At 45.9% G+C, this 21,955-nt stretch overlaps 1 protein-coding gene across 6 annotated transcripts in view; it reads left to right on the top strand.

Annotated features, from left to right (window-relative positions):
• MYOF (myoferlin) overlaps positions 1-21,955 on the top strand; it is a 172,810-nt gene that overhangs the window by 16,109 nt on the left and 134,746 nt on the right. For all 6 annotated transcript variants that reach the window (XR_012417954.1, XM_074002215.1, XM_074002214.1 and 3 more), the window contains exons 2-3: positions 9,278-9,333; positions 14,018-14,109. Coding sequence is in view for 3 of the 6 variants with exons in the window: in XM_005565966.5 (XP_005566023.3) it covers positions 9,278-9,333; positions 14,018-14,109 (148 nt within the window). In the remaining 3 variants the exon portion in view is untranslated. The remainder of the gene's footprint in view (positions 1-9,277; positions 9,334-14,017; positions 14,110-21,955) is intronic.

The raw sequence follows: 21,955 nt of genomic DNA, 5'->3' as shown, positions 1-21,955 counted from the left end.
CTGGCTCCTGGTGGCTGCCAGGCTGCCTGCCAGGGAGGAGCAGTCACTGCTCATATGCCAGCTGCCCCAGGGAACCTCAGAGGCCTGGAATGGAGCCATGTGGAAGAAATATTCCACCAGGGCGGTCCCAGCCTCACCGGGCACTTCCTCCAGTCACAGGGGCCCTGCCCTCCGGGGCTCCACAGCCTGGGAACACCCTGGGGGAATGCAAGGAGGCTCCCCTGGTGTTGTAATAAGAAATCATCTAGCTGGGCACGGTGGCTCATGCCTGTAATCCCAGCACTTTGGGAGGCCGAGGTGGGTGGATCACCCGAGGTCAGGAGTTCAAGACCAGCCTGGCCAACATGGTAAAACCCCATCTCTACTCAAAATACAAAAAGTAGACAGGCATGGTGGCGCATGCCTGTAGTCCCTGCTACTTGGGAGGCAGGAGAACGGCTTGAATCCGAGAGGTGGAGGTTGCAGTGAGGCGAGATTGTGCCATTGCACTCCAGCCGAAAGAAAGAAAGAAGGAAGGAAGGAAGGAAGGAGGGAGGGAGGGAGGGAGGGAGGGAAGGAAGGAAGGAAGAAAGGAAGGAAGGAAGGAAGGAAGGAAGGAAGGAAGGAAGGAAGGAAGGAAGGAAGGAAGGAAGGCAGGCAGGCAGGAAGGAAATCATCTGATAGTTTTCATTTATTAGTCTTACTGTGTGCCAGGCCCTGGGCTGGGCACTTTGTATTCATTCTTTCATTTAGTCATTAAAGCAGCCCTAGTAATCATACTTATATGAACTTATGAAGTCCAATTTACTCCAGTCATGGAGAAATTACTATGTAGTAGGCATTGTAGGGGGAATAACAATATTAATAATACATAGTCTCAGCCTTCAAGGCATCACCCTCTGGTCTTAATCCTCCAAGTCTGGAAACTAATTGCTGTTTGTCTCTTTTGACCAGGGTTTGAATCCCAGCTCCATCACTTACTAGCTGTGTGACCTCTAATAAGTTGCTTAACCTCTCTGTGTCTTGGTTTCTTCCTCTGTAACTGGGAATGACCATAATAGAACTTATCTGTTAGAGTTGTGAAGATTAAGTAAGAGAATCCATGGGAAGTACTGGGAACAGTGACTCCGTTCAGAGCACTTAATAATAAGTGCTAGCCATGTATGGGTGTGGTTTAGGGGTGTGTGAAATGTTAGGCACAATGGCAGATGAATTCATTTGGGGCTTTATATATTTCAAAAGAAAGGAGGCATGACTCCAAGACCTAGAAAAGGTGAAGAAGTATTTCTGAATGGGAGATCAAATGTAGACTCCTGGCTGAACCTAGAGATCTTATTGTTCTATTTTGTCTACTGAAGAGCTGAGTTACTCAGGGAGCTTTTGTAGACAGCTCCCTCACTTTTCCTGAGGCCATTTCAGAAAAACACAGCAATCTAACTGTTCAGGACTTGGGAGCACGTCATAAAGCTTATGTTCCATAAGTCTGGGGGAAAACTTCGAGATTATCTATCTCACCTGAATGCATCAGTTTATATATGAGGGACTCTGAGCCTGAGGGTTCAGCCTTGTATTTTCCCAAGATGACAGCTCAAAGGAAGAGACGTCACAGATGTGAAAGTCCAGTCAGAGGGGCTGGGCCGACATCTGTGCTTTTCCCTGCAGGATTTTTAGGATCAGTGAGATGGTGTGTATTCGGAAGCATTTCAAATGTGTTACCATCATGTTACTTCCGTGGGCACCTAGTGTTATTGGTTGGACTAGTCAGAATTCTCCAGAGCAGCAGAAGCAATGGGATGTGCGTGCATGTGTTTGTGTAGAGACAGAAAGAGAGATTTTAAGGAACTGGCTCATGCAGTTGTGGGGGCTATCAAGTCTGAAATTTGCAGGGCGGGCCAGCAAGCTGGAAATTCACATAAAAGTTGATGTTGCAATCTCCAGTCTGAATTCCACAGCTTAGAAACTCAGGCAGGGTTTCTACGTTCGAGTCTAGAGGCAGAATTTCTTCTCCAGGAAACCAGTTTTTGCTCTTAAGACCTTCAACTGTTTGGATGAGGCCCATCTAAATTATAGAGGGTAATTTTGCTTTACTTAAAGTCAACCAGGTGTAAATGTTTATCACATCTACAAAATATCTCTACAGCAACATCTGGACTTATTTTTGACCAAACAACTAGACACCATAGCCTAGCCAACTTGACACATAAAATGAACCATCCCAGCTGACCACTGGCACAGATGTAGCAAGTCAGTCTCAGGAGTCCTGATGTCTTTCAGGCCTTTTTTTTTTTTTTTTTTTTTTGAGACAGGGTCTTGCTCTGTCACCCAGGATGAAGTGCAGGGGTATGGCCACTGCAGCCTTGACCTCCCAAGCGCAAGCAATCCTCCCACCTCAGCCTCCTGAGTAGCTGGGACTATTCAGTAACTGGTGCATGCCAGTATGCCTGGTTCATTTTTAAATATTTTGTAGAGATGGGCCGGGCATGGTAACTCACGCCTGTAATCCCAGCACTGGGAGGCCGAGATGGGTGGATCATTTGAGGTCAGGAGTTCGAGACCAGCCCTACCAAAATGGTGAAACCCCCGCCTCTACTAAAATACAAAATTAGCCGGATGTGGTGGTGGGTGCCTGTACTCTCAGCTACTCGGCAGGCTGGGGCAGGAGAATCACTTGAACCCAGGAGGCGGAGGTTGCAGTGAGCCGAGATTGCACCACTACACTAGATCCTGGGTGACAGAGTGAGATTCCCTCTCATTTAAAAAAAAAAAAAGATATTTTGTAGAGACAAAGTCTCACTATGTTGCCCAGGCTGGTCTTGAACTCCTGTACTCAAGCGATCCTCTGGCCTTGGCCTTCCAAAGTGTTGGGATTACAGGTGTGAGCACCACACTGGGCCAGGCATTTTCATTAAGGGTCTGACACACTGGCTGGTAAGTGAAAAGCAAAGGAAATGGTTCTGTGCAGGAGGGCGGGCGGTTTGACTAAGAGAGCTGTTCAGTTCTCCTGGAAACCTTGTTTGGAGGCTGGCATTGGGGTTAATTACTGCAGTGGTGACCTCCGCAGAACTGACTGAGAGGCAGGCGTAGCTAATCGGAAAACAGGAAATGTCCCGAAGAATGACTTGAGCCCTTGAGCACACTCAGAGTGTGCCCTGCATTTGAGTCAGTTGTTATGTTCTGGTCTGAAAGTATTTGATTTCTTTCCATAGGAAGAAACAGTCATCTTCATAAAATTAGATGCTGAAGCCAGGTTGGGGGATAGGTAATGTGGAGAAAGGAGAGGGAGTTTCCTGTTATTCAATCTGATGTTCAGTGCCTGCAGTTTTAACCTTTTTTTTTTTTAAAGAGGTAGAATCAAATAATTGACTAATATAAATATGTGACTGGCTGTTGATAAGAAAAATAATTTAACTACTTTCTTTTTTTGGCCTGATGTGTTTATGTGTGAGAATAGGTTTTCAATAAAAGATAACATATACACATTTTGAAAAACATCAGAGCCTCCTTCTTGGAAGAGATTGAGCTGGGTTTCTCCAGAAGGGTAGGAGCCAATGCCAGCCGCTTAGTTTTTCCTTGTTAGCTAGGGAAATGGGAGGTGCAGTGGTTAAATGCATGGGCTCAGGAGTCATACTAGACCTGGTTAGAAGACTTTGTCCTAGCCCTGTGATCTTTGGCAAATTACCTAAGCATTCTGGGGCTCTCTTTGCTTGTCTGCAAACTGAGGATAATAACAGCGCCTACCTCATAGGCTTGCCAGGAGGATTCAATGAAATGATGCATGTGAAGGGCATGTGAAGGGCATAGCAGCCCGGGCGCGGTGGCTCACGCCTGTAATCCCAGCACTTTGGGAGGCCAAGGTGAGCAGATCACTTGAGGTCAGGAGTTGGAGACTAGCCTGGCCAATATAGGGAAACCCAGTCTCTACTAGAAATATAAAAATGAGCTGGGCGTGGTGGTACACACCTGTAATCCTAGCTACTCAGGAGGCTGAGGCAGGAGAGAGACTGTAGTGAGCCAAGATCGTGCCACTGCACTCCAGCCTAGATGACAGAGTGAGACTCTAACTCAAAAAAAAAAGGTGGGGGGCTTAGCAATGCCCAGCCCGCAGTGAGCGTCCCCTAGGGGTAGTACCGTTAGCATCAGCCTCACACCGTGAGTGCCAGGAGCTGCAGGAAGTTCTGGTTGAGTAGCTCCACCTGGTCTGTGGTCAACTGGCATCTGCCTGGACTCAGCCATTCCCCTTTGTTTTCAACACACAATTGAATCGTGTGTTCAGGAACATGCGATGGGAGAATTGTTGGGCCACTTGGATTTTCCTCATGGGTTATAAACTTTTTGAAGTCATAAAATCCAGTTTCTAATACCCTCCACCTTTAAGTACTTATATCGGCCAAATGAAGCTTAGCCTGGTACTTGAGGCTTCACAGTGAGACCATAACCTTCCCACAAAGCCCAGTTGCCCCCTACCCACTTCTACACTCTTTGGTTCCAGCCAGTTGGGTCCTGGAGTGTCCCCAGATGTGACGTAACTGGTTCTCCCTCCTCCATGCCTGATCCACCCACCCTATTGCATCTACTGGAGTGAGCTAGTCTTCTGGCGCCACATTTCCAACTCCTCATTGTCCTCGAATTCTCATCTAGTTCAGCCTCTGCTTCTGTGCACACAGCCTGAAGTCATCTTTCTTTCCTCTGAATTTGCCTGTGCATCGATACCCCTCTGATAGCAACTGTAGTCCTTTCTCTATCAGTCCCCTATAGCCACATTTCCCCTCCCCACTAGACCCCTTGAGGGCAGGAACCATGTCTTGGGTATTTTTGTGTCTCCTATAGTGCTCAGCTCAGTGCCTGGCAAGCACCATTTCACAAACATTTGTTGGGTGGAAGAATGAAGGAGCTGACTAATGTTTGCGGAAGAACTCACTCAGTGAACCATTTCTGTGGGCTAAGCTCTGAGGTCTCTTGGCCTGAGCTGACCAGTCATTATTTCTGTTTATTCCCCCTCTGACAGGCAGGAAGGAACTTCAGGATGAGAATGAGACAGGCAGGAGCATGGTGGAGATTTTTGCTATTTCTTTTCTTTTCTTTTCTTTTCTTTTCTTTTTTCTTTTCTTTTCTTTTCTTTCTTTACTTTTTTGATGGAGTTTTGCTTTTGTTGCCAGGCTGGAGTGCAACGGCACGATCTGGGCTCACTGCAACTTCCGCCTCCCAGGATCAAGGAATTCTCCTGCCTCAGTCACCCGAGTATCTGGGATTACAGGTGCCCACCACCATGCATGGCTAAATTTTGTGGTTTTTGTAGCGATGGGGTTTCACCAGGTTGGCCAGGCTGGTCTCGAACTCCTGGCCTCAGGTGATCCTCCTGCCTCAGCCTCCCAAAGTGCTGGGATTACAGGCGTGAGCCACTGCACTTGGCCTGTAGAACTTTTTTTTTTTTTTTTGGAGATGGGGTTTCGCTCTGTCACCCAGGCTAGGGTGCAGTGGCTCGATCTCGGCTCACTGCAACTTCTGCCTCCTGGGTTCAAGCAATTCTCCTGCCTCAGCCTCCTGAGTGGCTGGGACTACAGGTGTCCACTGCCATGCCTGGCTAATGTTTTTTGTATTTTAGTAGAGACAGGGTTTCCCCATGTTGCCCAGGCTGGTCTCGAACTCCTGAGCTCTGGCAATCCACCCGTCTCGGCTTCCCAAAGTGCTAGGATTACAGGCTTGAGCCACCATGTCCGGCCAGCCTGTGGAACTTTTTAAGACTAAGAACTATCTTACACTCTTCTGTTTCCTGTTACTGGCACGCCGTGGATGCTTAATAAATGTTTGTGAATGAATGAATGAACAAATGAATCTTTTCACACTCCCCATCTGCTGACTCTGGAACAATCCTGTCCCTCCTGAGGGCAGAGAGGATCCGTGGTCCCAGGCTCGGCGTCAAGGTAGCTTGCAGCGAGTCTTCCATGCACTCTGTTTCCCAGGTCAGGAACCAGGTTTGGGACTCGCTTCATGTTGACAAGTGCTGTTTTTTTCTGTGATCTACCTGGAGCCCTTGTCCCTGCCTTGGCTCCCTGGTTGGAGTCTTGGGGACTTGGAGACTGGAATTTTGCTTCAGTGCCATCTTTCAGTGATGCAAATCCTACCCCAAGCCCGGGTGCTCAGTTTCTATGGCACTATTTGCTGCCTTCTCCTTGCTTTCCCTTCTTGCTGGGACTTCTTGGAATCGCCTATCTTCTCTCTTGAAGGACTGCCATGGTCTCAGGATCCAGATCCACTCCTTTGTGACTCAGTTCTCCACCCCCCAAGCCCCGGTTATGGGAGCAGGGGTAGTGGTAAGGTAGAGGGAGATTGGTGGAACTATTTCATGCTTGTTGACTGCAGGGATTCCTAACCTTTTTCAAGGTCACTAACACATTTGAGAATCTGATGAGAACAATGAGCTCTTTCCTCCAAGAAAATTCACAGATGCAATATTTTGTGTATGAGAGCAAATAATCTTGGAGAGTTTCAGGATACCCTGGAAAGTGACCATGAACTTCCTTACGGACATTTTCCAAGATGCCAAGCCCGTCACACATGTTATATTTATGCATCTTCATTATCCAGCATTTCCGACAGCTTCCAATAAGGCACTGTGGTCTGGTGGCAAACACGCACACACACAGAGTTTGGAGCCAGAGGGATGTAGTTCAAAATCTGGCTCTGTTTCCTTATTAGTTTTGTGATCAAAAGCAGGTTAACTACTCTCCATTTTCTTGGCTGAGAAAGGGGAATGACCACGTTTACCTCGAAGAATTGTCTCAATGGTTAGAGACACTGCGGTAGAATGCACAGCCTGGCACCTAGAGATGATTCTGTAGAGGGAGCAGCTACAATTACACATAGAAACCATTTTGTCCAGTTCTATTTAAGTTAAAAATTCTTTGCATGTCTCCTCTTTCTCTCAAGAGCACTTTATTATACTGTAACCAGAGAGGAGGATTGGGAGTTTCTGTTAGAGAAGGAGAGGGATGGGTGGGGTCAAAATGGAAGTGTGGGAGGGGAAGTTTCAGGACAGCTTCTAGGGGACCTCAGAGTCAGATGCAGTGAGGGGCTGTGTAGGTCACATAGAGAGAGCACAGGCAGAACCAGCCAGGATAGGTCTGGGCACAAGCCGACAAGTAGCGTCATGCTGAAGCTTAGGAAGGGAAACCATTGGGCTGTGTGTTGCCCTCTCAAGTGGAAAAGTTAATGCTTAGCAGAGTGAGGGCCATGACTCACAGCCTTACTATGCTGAGGTCTTGGAAGAATGAGGTGGTTAGTCCCACAGGCAGCTGTGTGCTGGGAGCCAAAGCAATGTGACATTAGCTAAACAAAACCCACTACCTCCTACATTCCACAGCAGTAAAGGAGAAGCAAAGGCTGAGGAGTGATTCAAAGTATGGCCACCAACGTGAGACTGCCTGGGTCTCAAATCCTAGCAGGACCATTTATTAACTGGGTGACTTACTTGTTTTTTGTTTTGAGACTGAGTCTCGCTCCATCCCTTAGGCAGGAGTGCAGTGGCACGATCTCGGCTTACTGCAACCTCTGCCTCCTGGGTTCAAGTGATTCTCCTGCCTCAGCCTCCCGAGTAGCTGGGATTACAGGCACCCGCCACCATGTCTGACTAATTTTTGTATTTTCAGTAGAAATGGGGTTTCACCATGTTGGCCAGGCTGGTCTCAAACTCCTGACCTCAAGTGATCTGCCCGCCTCAGCCCCCCAAAGTGCTGGGATTACAGGTGTGAGCCACCGCACCCAACCAACTGGGTGACTTTGAATGTTACTCAGCTTCTCAGTTTCCTTAGCTGTGAAAGGGGGATGAAAATAGTAATTACTTACCTCCTAGGGTTTTTACTTTTTATTTTATTTTTATTTTTTGGACAGGGTCTTGCTTTGTTTCCCAGGCTGGAGTGCAGGGGTATGATCTTGGCTCACTGCAGCCTTGACCTCCTGGGCTCAAGGGATCCTCCCACCTCAGCCTCCTGAGTAGCTGGAACTATAGGCATGTGCCACCACACAGAGCTAATTGTATTTTTGTAGAGATGGGGTTTCATTATGTTGCCTACGCTGGTCTTGAACTCCTAGGCTCAAGCAATCCTCCCACCTTGGCCTCCATAAGTGCTGGGACTACAAGCATGCACCACACCACCTCACCTGGCTCCTCCTAGGCTTTTAAGATTAGATAAAGGCCGGGCGCAGTGCCTCACACCTGTAATCCCAGCACTTTGGGAGGCTGAGGCAGGTGGATCACTTGAACTGGGGGTTTGAGACCAGCCTGGACAACATGGCAAAAGCCCATCTCTACTGAAAAAACAAGCAGAAAAATTAGCTGGGCGTGGTGTGTGCACCTGTGGTCCCAACTACATGGGGAGCTGAGGTGGGAGGATCGCTTGAGCCGGGAGGCAGAGGTTGCAGTGAGCTGAAATAGCGCCGCTGTACTCCAGCCTGGGCGACAGCATGAGACCCTGTCTCGAAAAAAAAAAAAAAAAGGTTAGATGAGATAATGCTTACAAAGTATTTTGTGCGCAAAGATTAGCTTTTATTTGGGTAGGTATTTGAGGACTTGGGGACCCAAGAGAAGCCTCTGCTCTTTGGACATTGCTACAAGGAAACTTTAAGTACTTGCTTAAAGTTGAATTACTCGCGTGCTCATCCAGGTGGGGTACTGTCCAGGCTCAGACACAGAGAAGAAAGATCTTATGTCTGCAGAAAAGATGGCCTCAGAGAAAAGGAAGCCCCAAATTATCTGCGAGTCCTAGAAAGTGTTCATCTGCTTATGACCTTGTACCGAAGCCTATGGGAGGGAGTCCAGCTTGATACTGGAGCTGTGCTGGCGTCTTAGCACACTCAGAAGCAGCATGAGCTTCAAAGCTGAAATTCCAGGTTTAAAGCAGGGCACCACTGCCAGGTGTGAGCTCAGATAAATGTCTTAACTCTTTGAGCCTCAATATCCTTGCCTATAAAATAGCAATATCAGCATCTCAGAGGTTAGCTTTGTTGGCTTCTTTCTACAGCAAGCCGGAGATGCAGAGGCTCTGGGTAGCCTTGGTGAGGGAAGGGCAGAACATCACATCCCTTAACTCCATGTAGACCTGGAGATGGGAAAATCTTGTAGACCAGAAAAGGCCATTTCATTTGGAAAACTGTGATTCAGGTAAACCTCCATCCTAAGCAGATGAATGGGGAAATGTGGGCGCAAGTAGGCCTTTGGGTAATGTTCTTAGAATAAATGAATGGCCCATGCTCTTTAATTTTTTATAAATGATTGCTGTCTCTTCCTTTATCTCTTTTGCAGATGAGAAAAAGAAAACAAAGAAAGTTGATAATGAATTGAACCCTGTCTGGAATGAGGTGATTTCATCATTTTTTCAACTTTGTTTTAATAGATAAGTTATCTCTGCTTGTCCTATCTTTGGGTAAGAGGTTATCTCTTCCCTTTGGAAGGAGAATCTCTACATTTCACCCCCACCCACTCCATTTCCCTTTGTGTTCACCAAGAGAGCAGGGCAGTTCAAGGACAGTAGCTTACCAGCGACCATCTTCTGTACAGCAGTGGCATGGCGAGGGAAGCCTGGACTGGCAAGGGAGTTGAGTTCTTACCAGGCACCGCCATGAGCTTGCTATGTGGGCTTGGTCCACTTACACTGCATATCTGGGGCACATGTGTAGAGCAAGGATGGGATTAGATCATCTCCAGAGTCTCAGAAGGAAGGCCTCATAATTAAAAACATATCTGCATGTGACAAATCAAGAGTATATCACATGATTCTCTGTGTGTCTAGCTGGGTAATGACATATATTGTTTTTATGTTGATAAAAGCGATGTCCAATATACTTCATGTGGAAAGTTTTGGAAACTTCAGTTAATCATTAAAAAATTAACTTGGGTCCCACTGTGTAGAGGCACCTACTATTAACATCTGTGATGTATCACCAAGTGTTTATTGGAGGAATGTATTTAATAAAATCTGACATCTGATACACAAACTAGCATCATATAGCAAATGATTTCCTCTCCTACACTTTCTTACTATTATATCCTGAGCATATGCCTATATCATTCAATTCAAAAGTATTTTAATGACTGTGTAATATTCTACTGAAGATATATAACTTATTTACCTCCCCCAGCTGTTGACCTTATATCTATTTTAGAAGTGTTTCAGTGTTTAATATTTTCACAAATATGTGAAACAATTTAATTCTTCCCACAGAATAGGATTTTCCTACTCTCTCTCTCTCATTTTTTTAAACCACCCAATTATTCATGAAACTTTAACTTTTTAATAGTTGATGGCCAGCTCCATTGTGTTTTTCAAAAGCTGAGTCAAACCTCCCTGGACAAGAGCAGTAATGAATGTCTTTGTTATTTTCACCAAGTCACCAGGCCATGAAAGCTCCCCTCCACCCACCCATCTTTCTCTCCCAACTAGTTTCAATCTCTGTGAGATACGGACTAGACCCTTACCTTTTTTTTTTTTTTTTTTAATTTTTATTTTGAGACAGAGTCTCCCTCAGGTTGGAGTGCAGTGGCATGATTAAAGCTCAATACTGCCTTGAATTCCTGGGCTCAGGTGATCCTCCCACCTCAGCCTCCTGAGTAGCTGGGACCACAAGCACGCACCACACCCCAACTAAGTTTTTTTGTAGAGATGGGCTTTTGCTGTGTTGCCCAGGTTGGTCTTGAACTACTGAGCTCCAGTGATCCACCTGCTTCAGCCTTCCAAAGTGCTGGGATTACAGGTGTAAGCCATTGCGCCTGGCTAGACCTTTTATCCTTGAATGAAGTGAAACAAAAAACTTTTTAATGCCTTGGTTTTTTTGTTTGTTTGTTTGTTTTTGGGGGGGGATTGAGACAGAGTTTCACTCTTGTTGCCCAGGCTGGAGTGCAGGTTGCTCACCGCAACCTCTGCCTCCCCGGTTCAAGCGATTCTCCTGCCTCAGCCTCCTGAGTAGCTGGGATTACAGGCATGTGCCACCACGCCCAACTAATTTTGTATTTTTAGTAGAAACAGGGTTTCTCCATGTTGATCAGGCTGGTCTCGAAGTCTCGACCTCAGGTGATCCACCCACTTGGCCTCCCAAAGTGCTGGGATTACACGTGTAAGTCACCAAGCCTGGCGTTTTTTATTTTTTATTTACTTATTTATTTTTGAGACGGAGTCTCACTATGTTGCCCAGGCCGAAGTACAGTGGCGAGATCTTGGCTCACCGCAAGCTCCGCCTCCTGAGTTCTCGCCATTCTCCTGCCTCAGCCTCCCAAGGAGCTGGGACTACAGGCGCTCGCCACCACGCCCGGCTAAGTTTTTGTATTTTTAGTAGAGACGGGGTTTCACCGTGTTAGCCAGGATGGTTCGTGATCTGCTTGCCTCGGCCTCCCAAAGGGCTGGGATTACAGGCGTGAGCCACCGCGCCTGGCCCTTTTTTTTTTTTTTTTTTTTTAAATTAAAAAAAGACAGGGTCTCGCTTTATCACCCAGACTGGAGTGCAGTGGTGCAATCACATCTTACTGCAGCCTCGATCTCCCGGGCCCAAACGATCCCCCTGCTTTAGCCTCCTGAATAGCTGGGACTACAGGTATAAGCCACCATGCCCAGCTAATTTTAAAAAACGTTTGTAGAGATTACATCCTGCTATGTTGCCCAGGCTGGTCTTGAGTTCCTGGGCTCAAGCCATTTTCCCATCTTGGCCTCCCAAAGTGCTGAGATTACAGGCGTGAGCCACTGGACCAGCCTTTTTAGTGCCTTTCTGAAACGCCCGGTAGGTCTCAGGCAGGTTGAGAGGGAATTCCACTTATCTGTAATTTCTCCAGAACCCAGAACACAGTCAGCTGGACTACAAGCTCCATGAGAGCAAGAGACCCCTTGGGTTGGTCGCTGCGGATTCCTAGTACCTGACACAGAGCTCTAAGAGTAAACATTTATGTGAGAGTGCTTCCTACTTCAGATTTTGAATCATCCCAACTCGTCTCTTTATATTTGAGATCAAGCCACATGACCAAGGGCAGAGAGAGAGGTGCTCTCCTGTGAGTTGCCATGTCCTCTGCAGGGAATCAGCCATCTTATTCCATTTTGTTTCCAACATTTTTTTTCCCTTTCCTTTCGTATTCCAGATGTACTTATCAAGTAAACTGTTATATAATTGAAACCAAACACAAATGAAATGTCAACCCCAAATCCACTGGGATTGCTGATGGCGGGTGTGTTCTTTTTTTTCTTTTTTCTTTTGAGATGGAGTTTTGCTCTTGTTGCCCAGGCTTGAGTGCAATGGTGCGATCCCATTGCTCACTGCAACTTCCACCTCCCGGGTTCAAGTGAGTCTCCTGCCTCAGCCTCCCAAGTAACTGGGATTACAGGCATGTGCCACTACGCCTGGCTAATTTTGTATTTTTAGTAGAGATGGGATTTCACCATGTTGGTCAGGCTGGTCTCGAACTCCTGATCTCAGGTGATCCACCTGCCTTGACCTCCCAAAGTGCTGGGATTACAGGCGTGAGCCACTGCATCCGGCTCTTGTTTTCTTTTTTGAGACAGGGTCTTGCTCTGTCACCCAGGCTAGAGTGTAATGGCACAGTCATAACTAACTGCAGCCATAACTAACTGGGCTCAAGCGATCCTCCCGCCTCAGCCTCCCAAGCAGCTGGGACTACAGGCACACACCACCTCGCTCTGCTGATTTTTAAATTTTTCATACAGATAGAATCTTACTATGTTGCCCAGGCTGGTCTTGAACTCCTTGCCTCAGCCTCCCAAAGTGCTGGAGTTACAGGTATGAGCCACCATTCCCAACCTGGGCGTGTTCTAATAGAAGCTCTGAGGCCAGGTGCGGTGGCACATGCCTGTAATCCCAGCACTTTGGGAGGCCAAGACGGGTGGATTACATGAGATCAGGAGTTCGAGACCAGCCTGGCCAACATGGTGAAACCCTATGTCTATTAAAAATACAAAAATTGGCCAGGTACGGTGGCTCACACCTGTAATCCCAGCACTTTGGGAGGTCGAGGCGGGTGGATCACGAGGTCAGGAGTTCAAGACCAACCTGGCCAACCTGGTGAAACCCCATCTCTACTAAAAATACACAAATTAGCAGGGCATGGTGGCAGGCTCCTGTAATCCCAGCTATTCAGGAGGCTGAGACAGGAGAATCGCTTGAACCCAGGAAGCAGAGGTTGCAGTGAGCCGAAATTGTGCCACTGCACTTTAGCCTGGGCAACAGAGCAAGACTCTGTCTCAAAAAAAAAAAAAAAGAAAAAAAGAAAAATTAGCTAGGCATGGTGGTGTGCACCTGTAATCCCCAGCTACTGAGGAGACTGAGAACTTGGTTTTTTTTTTTTAAAGTTCTGAAAATAATTTTTTAAGAAGTTCTGAAACAAGCTTTCCTTCCATTCTAAGCCCACTACAAGGAGGATCAAGTCATCATTTAATTTATTTAATTCATGTATTACCTAATCAATCAAAGGCATCAGTGACGCTTTATCAATCTTTTTTTTTTTTACATTTGTCATTAGCAAGTAACCTACTGCATTAAAATGAGAGACTCAGAAAGGTCAGTGTATTACAGCGTTGACCTACCATGGTGGAACTTAAAATGAGAGGCATTTTAGAAAATGTTTTCTTAGATTATTCATCTTCTTTGTTTGATAGTAGTATGATTAAGAAGAGCAGATAATTTAAAACTAGCCATTGAAGAAAATGTTTTCACATACACTCTGCATTTTATTCTTTCAGCAGTTGTGGTAGGTGTTGAGTCCAGCTCTTGAGTATGAGGCAGGGGTGTGTGGTGACCCGGCTGAAGCCACAGAACCTAGAAAGCAGGAAGCCAGGAGTTGTCTACAGGTCCTCCAAGTCAACATCTGGTTTGCCTTCCCACCCCCTCAGCTGCCTTAAGGTTTAGAATTTAATCATTTCTGCCTAACTTCAAAAGATTGTCATTGGTGAAAATAATGACCCACCATGTGGTAACTGGTGCATCTTAGTATAATCTCTGCTCCTTTAACAGCCTTTTTTTTTTTTTTTCAAAACCTTTCTGTGAACAGATTTTGGAGTTTGACTTGAGGGGTATACCATTGGACTTTTCATCTTCCCTTGGGATTATTGTGAAAGATTTTGAGACAATTGGACAAAATAAGTAAGTTGTTTTCACCTGTTTTTCTCATTTTATGTATTACTATCTCACTGTTGTTTATTTTGTTGAAGAGACACATCTTTAATAACATAATCCTTCCAATATAAATGTGCTTTAATTCCATGCCCTGCTCCCTTCTGAGCCAATAACAGATGTGGCTAATCCATCACAGCGCTTTTTCCCACTGACTACTTTTTTCCTAAAAAGCTGCAAACACCGAGCCACCACTAGTCTATCAAACTTGGCACTTAGAGTGAAGGCTGTTCACATGCCCGCAACTTCTTGATTAACTGCACTTCCTACCTCTGGTAGTTTATCTGAACTGTAGTGATAATGCATACAACCCAGATCACTTCTTCTGGTTATTTGTGGCCCATACACATCTCATTCAAGTTTTACTTTCAGCCCCATTTCCATTGTAATGTCTCCTTCGCCTTTTAATCCCAACAGACCTAAACAGACCTTAATCCTTGCCTTACTGCCTCTTTCCTTTCACATGGGGAAGGGTCACGGTGGTGCCTGTGGTGACACCGAGGGTTGACCACTGGGTAAAGTTGGGAGACTTCCCCAACAGCTCCCCGTGGGACAGAAGGACCTTAGTATTAATAAATTCACCCTAGCCCTGGATCTGGACTTTGGCCTTGTAGACTTAGACCCAGTCTTATGTTACCAACTCAAACTAACCAAGTTCACAAGAGACCAAAGTTTTTTTTTTTTTTGAGACGGAGTCTCGCTCTGTCACCCAGGCTGGAGTGCAGTGGCGCAGTCTCGGCTCACTGCAACCTCCGCCTCCCATGTTCAAGTGATTCTTGTGCCTCAGCCTCCTGAGTAGCTGGGACTACAGGCATGTGCCACCATGCCTGGCTAATTTTTGTATTTTTAGTAGAGATGGGGTTTCACCATGTTGGTCAGGCTGATCTCGAACTCCTGACCTCATGATTTGCCTGCCTCAGCTTCCCAAAGTGCTGGGATTACAGGTGTGAGCCACTGCACCCGGCCTATTTTTGTGTTTTTTAGTAGAGATGAGGTTTCACCATGTTGGCCAGGTTGGTCTCAAACTCTTGGCCTCAACTAATCTGTCCACCTCAGCCTCCCAAAGTGCTGGGATTACAGGGGTACAGTAAATTAGATGGTCACTCCAGTTATTGGAGTCTTCTGCTTACCGGCATCAGAATAAGACAGTCTGCACAGACATGGACTCCCTGGACAGTGCTTTGATAGGCACTCCCATGTTTGCCTTTGATGAGATCCTTTTTACCATTCTCCGTTGCTGACCGATGCCCCCTGCATATTTTTCTGTAACTATATAAATACATTCTGGGACGGGTGTGGTGTCTCCTGCCTATAATCCTAGCACTTTGGGAGGCTGAGGTGGAAGGATCACTTGAGCCAAGGAGTTGGAAACCAGCCTGGGTAACATAGTGAGACCCCATCTCTAAATAAATAAATACATACCTGCGTACACTCTGGCAGGTTCTGGTCCCACTCTCTTGCACTGGAAACTATTCTAGCTTTTTAAGGTTCTGTTGCATATCTCAGCTGTGAACTATTACATGATTATTTATTCCCCACCCCAACTCCCAAAAGCCAGTTTTATTTCCCATATTTCAAAGTTTTGGGGAAGGGGAGGGGAGGGCCTCACACTAGCCTCCTGCATGTTACTAAGACTAGGCCCTCCTCTTCTTTGCTTTCTTCTTTCTGCAAATGGTACCATTGTTTATATTCTAGACCAGGCCTCTCCAACAGAAATACAGTGCAGGGTGCATATGCAATTTAAAATTTTCTAGTTGCCAGATTAACACAAATATAAAGAAATGGGTGAAATCAATTTTAATAATATATTTAACTCAGCAGATCCAAAATGTTATTTCAACATGTAATCAATGTTTGAATCACTGTGATATTCTGCACACATTCTTTCTCTTACTCAGGCTTTGGAAGTGTTTACTTCACACTTACAGCACCTCTCAATTCAGAGACTAACCACATTTCAAGTGCTCTGTGGCCAAGTGTGGCTAGTGGCCACCATATTGGACAGGATGGTTTCAGATCCTGGGCTTAAAACTTCAAACCTCTCTGCACCCTCTCCCTCTTGCTTTTTTTTTTTGTTTGTTTGTTTGTTTTGTTTTGTTTGAGACAGAGTCTCACTCTGTCACCCAGGCTGGAGTGCAGTGGCGTGATCTTGGCTCACTGCAACCTCTGCTTCCCAGGTTCAAGTGATTCTCCTGCCTCAGCCTCCCGAGTAGCTGTGATTACAGGTGCACACCACCATGTTCAGCTAACTTTTGTATTTTTAGTAGAGACAGGGTTTCACCATGTTGGACAGGCTGGTCTCAAACTCCTGACCTCAAGTGATCTGCCCACCTCGGCCTTCCAAAGTGCTGAGATTACAGGCATCAGCCACCGCGCCCAGCCCCCTCTTGCCTCTTATCCAGTCTGTCTCCAGATCTTATGTTTTCTTCCTTTCCAAAGTCTGTGCTTGTGCATGTGTTTCTTCCCCAGACCTACAGCCACCAGCCTCGTTGAGGTCTTCCTCATTTTATGCCTTATCTATTTCAGCATGGCAATGGGTTGGCCTCAAAACTCTCATCTATGGTTTAAAGTCCTTGCTTTCCTGAAGGCTATGATACTTAGAGAAAGTTAGAAAATAAACAAATACACTAAAAAATATAAACATAATGTGTCAGGTACCTTGAAATGCTGTGAGCTAAAGAAGAGACTGTTATATCCCATGAAGAAAAGCAAATCAGAGGAAAAAGGAAAGTGGTCAGGGGTAGCAGGGAAGGGAGATCCCATTTTATGTGAAGTGGTGATAAGGTGACAATTGAGCATAGACCTAAATATAATCACAAAAGTAATTACAATTTTGCACCAACCTAACATAATGAAGAACTGAGCCATGCAGTTCACTGGGGGGTAGGGGGGAAGAATATTCCAGGCAGAGAATAGCAAGTGCAAAGGCCCTGAGGCAGGACTGCACTGGGGATGCTGGAGAAATATGAGAAGGGCAGCCAGGCTGGGGCACAGTGAGGGGTGAAAGTGCAGGAAGGAGGTAAGGTCAGAGAAACCACAATATGTGTGACTTTGTGGGCCAAGGCATGGGCTTTGGATTTCATCCTAAGTGGAATGGGAATCCGTTAAAAGGTTTTGCTTATGATCTGACATATTTTAAAAGGATCACTCAGGCTTTTTGTGTGGAGACTGGAGGTAGGAACCAGTTAGGAAGCAGGAAAACAATACTGGGATACCATTATATATTTATTTTAGACCTATTGAAAACACAGTGGGGCCCTCAGATGACAGCAGTGATGGGAAGAGGACAGCTCCCCACCCTAAGGCTCATTCTGGCACTCATTTTGGACATTTGTATGCATTTCTAGAGATGGAGTTCACGTACAGTCTATCTGAACCTGGACATTTTCATATTTTTCTGAACCTATGACATGCATAATTCTGAACAAAGAAAATATGATAGGTCCTGTTCTAAGAGGGTCCTTTTAAGGTTCAGGGGCACCATGCATCATGCTGAGCTATGTTGCACTTGGTGTTCTGATGCCTGCTTAGTATAAAGACCAAATGAGGCTGGATGTGGTGGCTCATGCCTGTCATGTCAGCACTTTGGGAGGCAGAGGCAGGCAGATCACTCGAGGCCAGGAGTTTGAGACCAGCCTGGTCATCGTGGCGAAACCCTGTCTCTACTAAAATACAAAAATTAGCTGGGCGTGGTGGTGCACACCTGTAATCCCAGCTTGGGAGGCCGAGGCACAAGAATCTCTGGAACCTGGGAGGCAGAGGTTGCAGTGAACCGAGATCACACCACTGCGTTCCAGCGCTGGTGACGGAGTGAGGGAGAAAAAAAAAAAGACCGAATGAGCACGTGGTTACTCTGATATTATGATGACGGGAATTGTTAGGCATAACAGAAGAAGGCAAATTCTAAGCCAGTTATGAAGCTGGTCTTGATTACTTTTTCAATCTTTCCTTCCTCCCATCTTCTATCCCCCTGACTGTTGCTGGGCATCCAGTGTCTTTAAGTTTCCTGGCTCCCACAGTGGTATGCGCTGAGGCCTGCCCTCTGAGCCACACCCTGCACCCTCTGCCAATTCTTTTCCTGTACAAAACTTACCTGTCCTGTGGCTCAGTCCTTCAAGGCCCCGCCTCAAAGCGCTTTCTGAGAAAGTAATCGAGTGATGGCATAACAGCTGCTAATAGTTAATTTCCCTGTAGCATTGACTTTTGGACTGAAGGCCATCAGTGACTTACTTGAAAAAGTGAACAACATGGGAATTTTAGGCCTTATGGTCAGGTCATTGGAGGAGGTGTTTTTATTAATAATTAGAACATTATCTCTCTGTCCTGTAGATTCCACTGCATAGTTTACTGTCTTGCAGTGGAAGGCCAACCCTGCGTCAGCTCCGTAATGAACAAGGCATGATTTTCTGCCCCTCCGTCGCCTCTGCTCTTTTACTCAGCAGTGTACCTCCCCATCCTCAGCTGGGAATCACGATCATTAATTAGTTTAGTTTCCACCAACTAACCAATACACACACCTTGGTCAAATTACCTGTGCATTTCAGAAACAAACATTTTTTTAACCATCTGGGAATAAGCTGTATGTGTGTCCAAAATATTTGTGTATTTTGGGCCCGGATTTTCTTTTTGGCTTTTCTACTAAAGTTCTGGCCTTTGAGGATCCACTTACAGCTCAGTGTGGGACCGCTTCCCTCACCTGAAGCGCAGGGTGGGGGCAGAAGGGTTTTCTACAACTTAAGGAATGTACTGCCTGTTGACTTTGCTGTTACCATGGAGATGGCGTGTGCAAACACAGCCCTCGTTTTGCATCTGCTGCTCCTGGCCTGTTAGCAAACAGTTCCCAGCTGCCTGGGCTGGCTGTGCTCCATGCCTACACCCGCATGGGCTAGACCCAGGCAGTCCCAGGCTCACAGCGCCTGCGGGCAGTGAGACCTCCCCAACCCTCGGGCACTGGGAGCAGGTTGCCCTGTTCAGTATGGACTCTCCTCTTCCTCACTTTACAGTCATCCAACCAGCCATTCGGAGGGAATGAGGGTGAGAAAGGAGACAGAGGAGCCTCTTGGTTTCATGAGGAACATGAAATGTTATTTTTAGAGGAAATGTCAGAGTGGAAAGATTTTCCCAGAGGCTGAAGAATGAAAGTTCCCTTTGCAGACAGCCAATGGCTATCGCTTGGTGAGGACTTAGCCTGTGCTAAGGGCTGTGCCCAGCCCTTTGCATTCATTATTCCACTTGATCCTCACACACACTCCATATGATGGGTCCGATTTTTCCTCAGAGAGGTTTAGTAATCTGCTTAACGTCACACAGCAGGGGTGTGTCAGAGTCAGCTCATTTATATCCAGGTCTGTACACTTGACTTTTATGTTATACTAAAAGCCTCTGACTACCTATAGGAAACAAAATGTAAGTAGAATGATCAATTCTCTCTGCTGAAATAGAAGTGATTTTTCCTCCTAATTTTGAAAAAAAAAAAAAAGAATTCTCAATATCAGTGTATTGCTACCTTTTATAAGCTCCACCCTAGGTAAAAATTTTCAGCATTTTTATACTGTTGAATAGGAAGTCACTTATGCCTATATTCTGCAATGGGCCAGATATATGAAGAGACTATATCTCATCTCATTTGCTCTTCACAGTGACCTTGAGAAGGAGAGAGCAGACTTTAGCCTCAGAGGGGTTGAGGCGGGGACCCTGATCTGTTGGCATCCTGGCCCTACCCTTGAGTTCCTAAAAGTGCCATCCTCAAGAACCTGTACATGTAGAAATAAAAGATATTGACAAGTTTTCAGATTTGTGTGTGTGTGTGTGTGCGTGTATGCACACATGGACACACATGCCCAGGAGAAAAAACAGGTATTGCCTAGAGTTTTTGCATTTGCTATTCCCTTTGCATGGAGTGCTCCTTCCTTCAAACTACAATAGACGTAAAATCTTGTCATTGGGCCTCACCATGTCTGATCATCCAGCCTAGAGCAGCCTCTCCCTGTCACTCTTTATCTTATTACTCTGTTTTATTCTTTCAAAGCCCTTCTTAGTAGGGAGCTCATGTGAGCATAAGAATGGGAAAAGGATTCTGTGTGAGCATATAGATGTTAGAATTGTGTTTTAGACAAGTACTCAGGGTATGTGCTGGTCCACACACCTGCTATATGTAACTCAGCATTTACCACCAGCTGAAATGTTCTTTTCTATTTACTTAATCATTTGTTCTCTCTCTACTGGATAGCAAACTCCATGTCACTCTTGTTCGGTGCCGTGAGACCAGCACTTAGCACAGTGCCTGGCATACGGTAGGCTCTAAATAAATGTGTGTTGGATGAATGAGTGAACAAGTGAGTTTATGATGCTCCTACATGGATGACATTTACCATTTACGAAGCACCTTGCAGCTGTCATGTCAGCTTACTGATAATGGGCCACCAATGTGGAATCTGTCCGCCTCAGCTCTCTGAAACAGCTCCCTAGTTCCAACTTGGGTTTAAGCTGCAAAGGGGTCAGGATACAAAGGTCAGAACACAAGAGAAACAAACCTCTCTCAGAAAGCTCATGCTCTTTTGTAGAGAAATGTGGAACTCAAGACTGAGCTCACAGGAAGGCAGCAGAGCATGGTATTTGAAAGCTGGGATTCTGGAACCAGGCAGAAGCCGATTAGAGACCCAGATCTACTGATTACTAGTGGGTGACCTGGGCAAGTTACTTACCCTCTCCAGGCCTCCGAATTCTCATCCTTAAATAGACTGTAGTTTGGAATTGACTGTAGTTTTGTTATGCTAAGGGATTAGATTTATCCTTCCACCTGACACAACTAAAACAAAATACATGCAACAGTAGTTTTCAGATGTTGGACTTTGCTGGCACAGAACAGTGATCTCGAAGAGATGGGAGACAAATGAGGTAAGCCCTGTGAGGTCCCAGCTTAATGCCTAGAAAGACTCATTTCCATGCTGCAACGCAAGAAAAGGGAACCCAGGCAGATCCTTGTGGTCTCCCAGAGTTGGAGAGGTACAGATGGGAGTCTAGAGACGCCAAGGTTACTAATGGACCAAGAGGAGAGAAACATACACACACACACACACACACACACAGAGAAGAAAGAAGAGAGAAGAGAGAGGAGAGACAGAGAGCACTTCAGAGACTTACAGAGAGTTCCCCTTGAATCTTCAGCTGAGAACTGAGTGAGGAAACTACCTGAGGCAGGACTAGAAAGAGTTTACGTTCCCACCAACCGGGGAAACACTTGTAATTCATAGGGAAGGATTTTGCCTCCATAATGTAGAGAGAAAACAATAGAAACTGACCCAGAAATGGCACACAATCAGTAGACATGGACATAAAACAAGTATTATAATTCTTTAAACAATTTTTTAAAATGCTTTTAAAAAATTATAATTCTTTAAAAAATTTGTGTGTGTGTGTGTGTGTGTGTGTGTGTGCGCGCGCATGTGGTTTTGTTTTGTTTTGTTTTTGTGAGACAGAGTTGCCCAGGCTGGAGTGCAGTGGCATGATCTCAGCTCACTGCAACCTCTGCCTCCGGGTTCAAGTGATTCTCCTGCCTCAGCCTCCAGAGTAGATGGAATTACAGGCACATGCCACCATGCTCAGCTAATTTATGTATTTTTACTAGAGATGGGGTTTCACCATGTTGGCCGGGCTGGTCTCAAACTCCTGGCCTCACGTGATCCGCCCCCCTCAGCCTCCCAAGGTACTGGGATTACAGGCATGGGCCACCATGCCCTGCTGAGTGTTAGAATTCTATTCTATAGATTCAAGAAGGTGGAGAATTACTTGAGCATGTTAGTAGGGACATGGAAGA

The sequence above is a fragment of the Macaca fascicularis genome, chromosome 9 (genome assembly GCF_037993035.2).
Source record: "Macaca fascicularis isolate 582-1 chromosome 9, T2T-MFA8v1.1".
In the NCBI taxonomy this organism is placed as follows: domain Eukaryota; kingdom Metazoa; phylum Chordata; class Mammalia; order Primates; family Cercopithecidae; genus Macaca; species Macaca fascicularis.
Note: the sequence above shows the minus strand (reverse complement) of the source record. Positions and strands in the feature narration are given on the sequence as shown.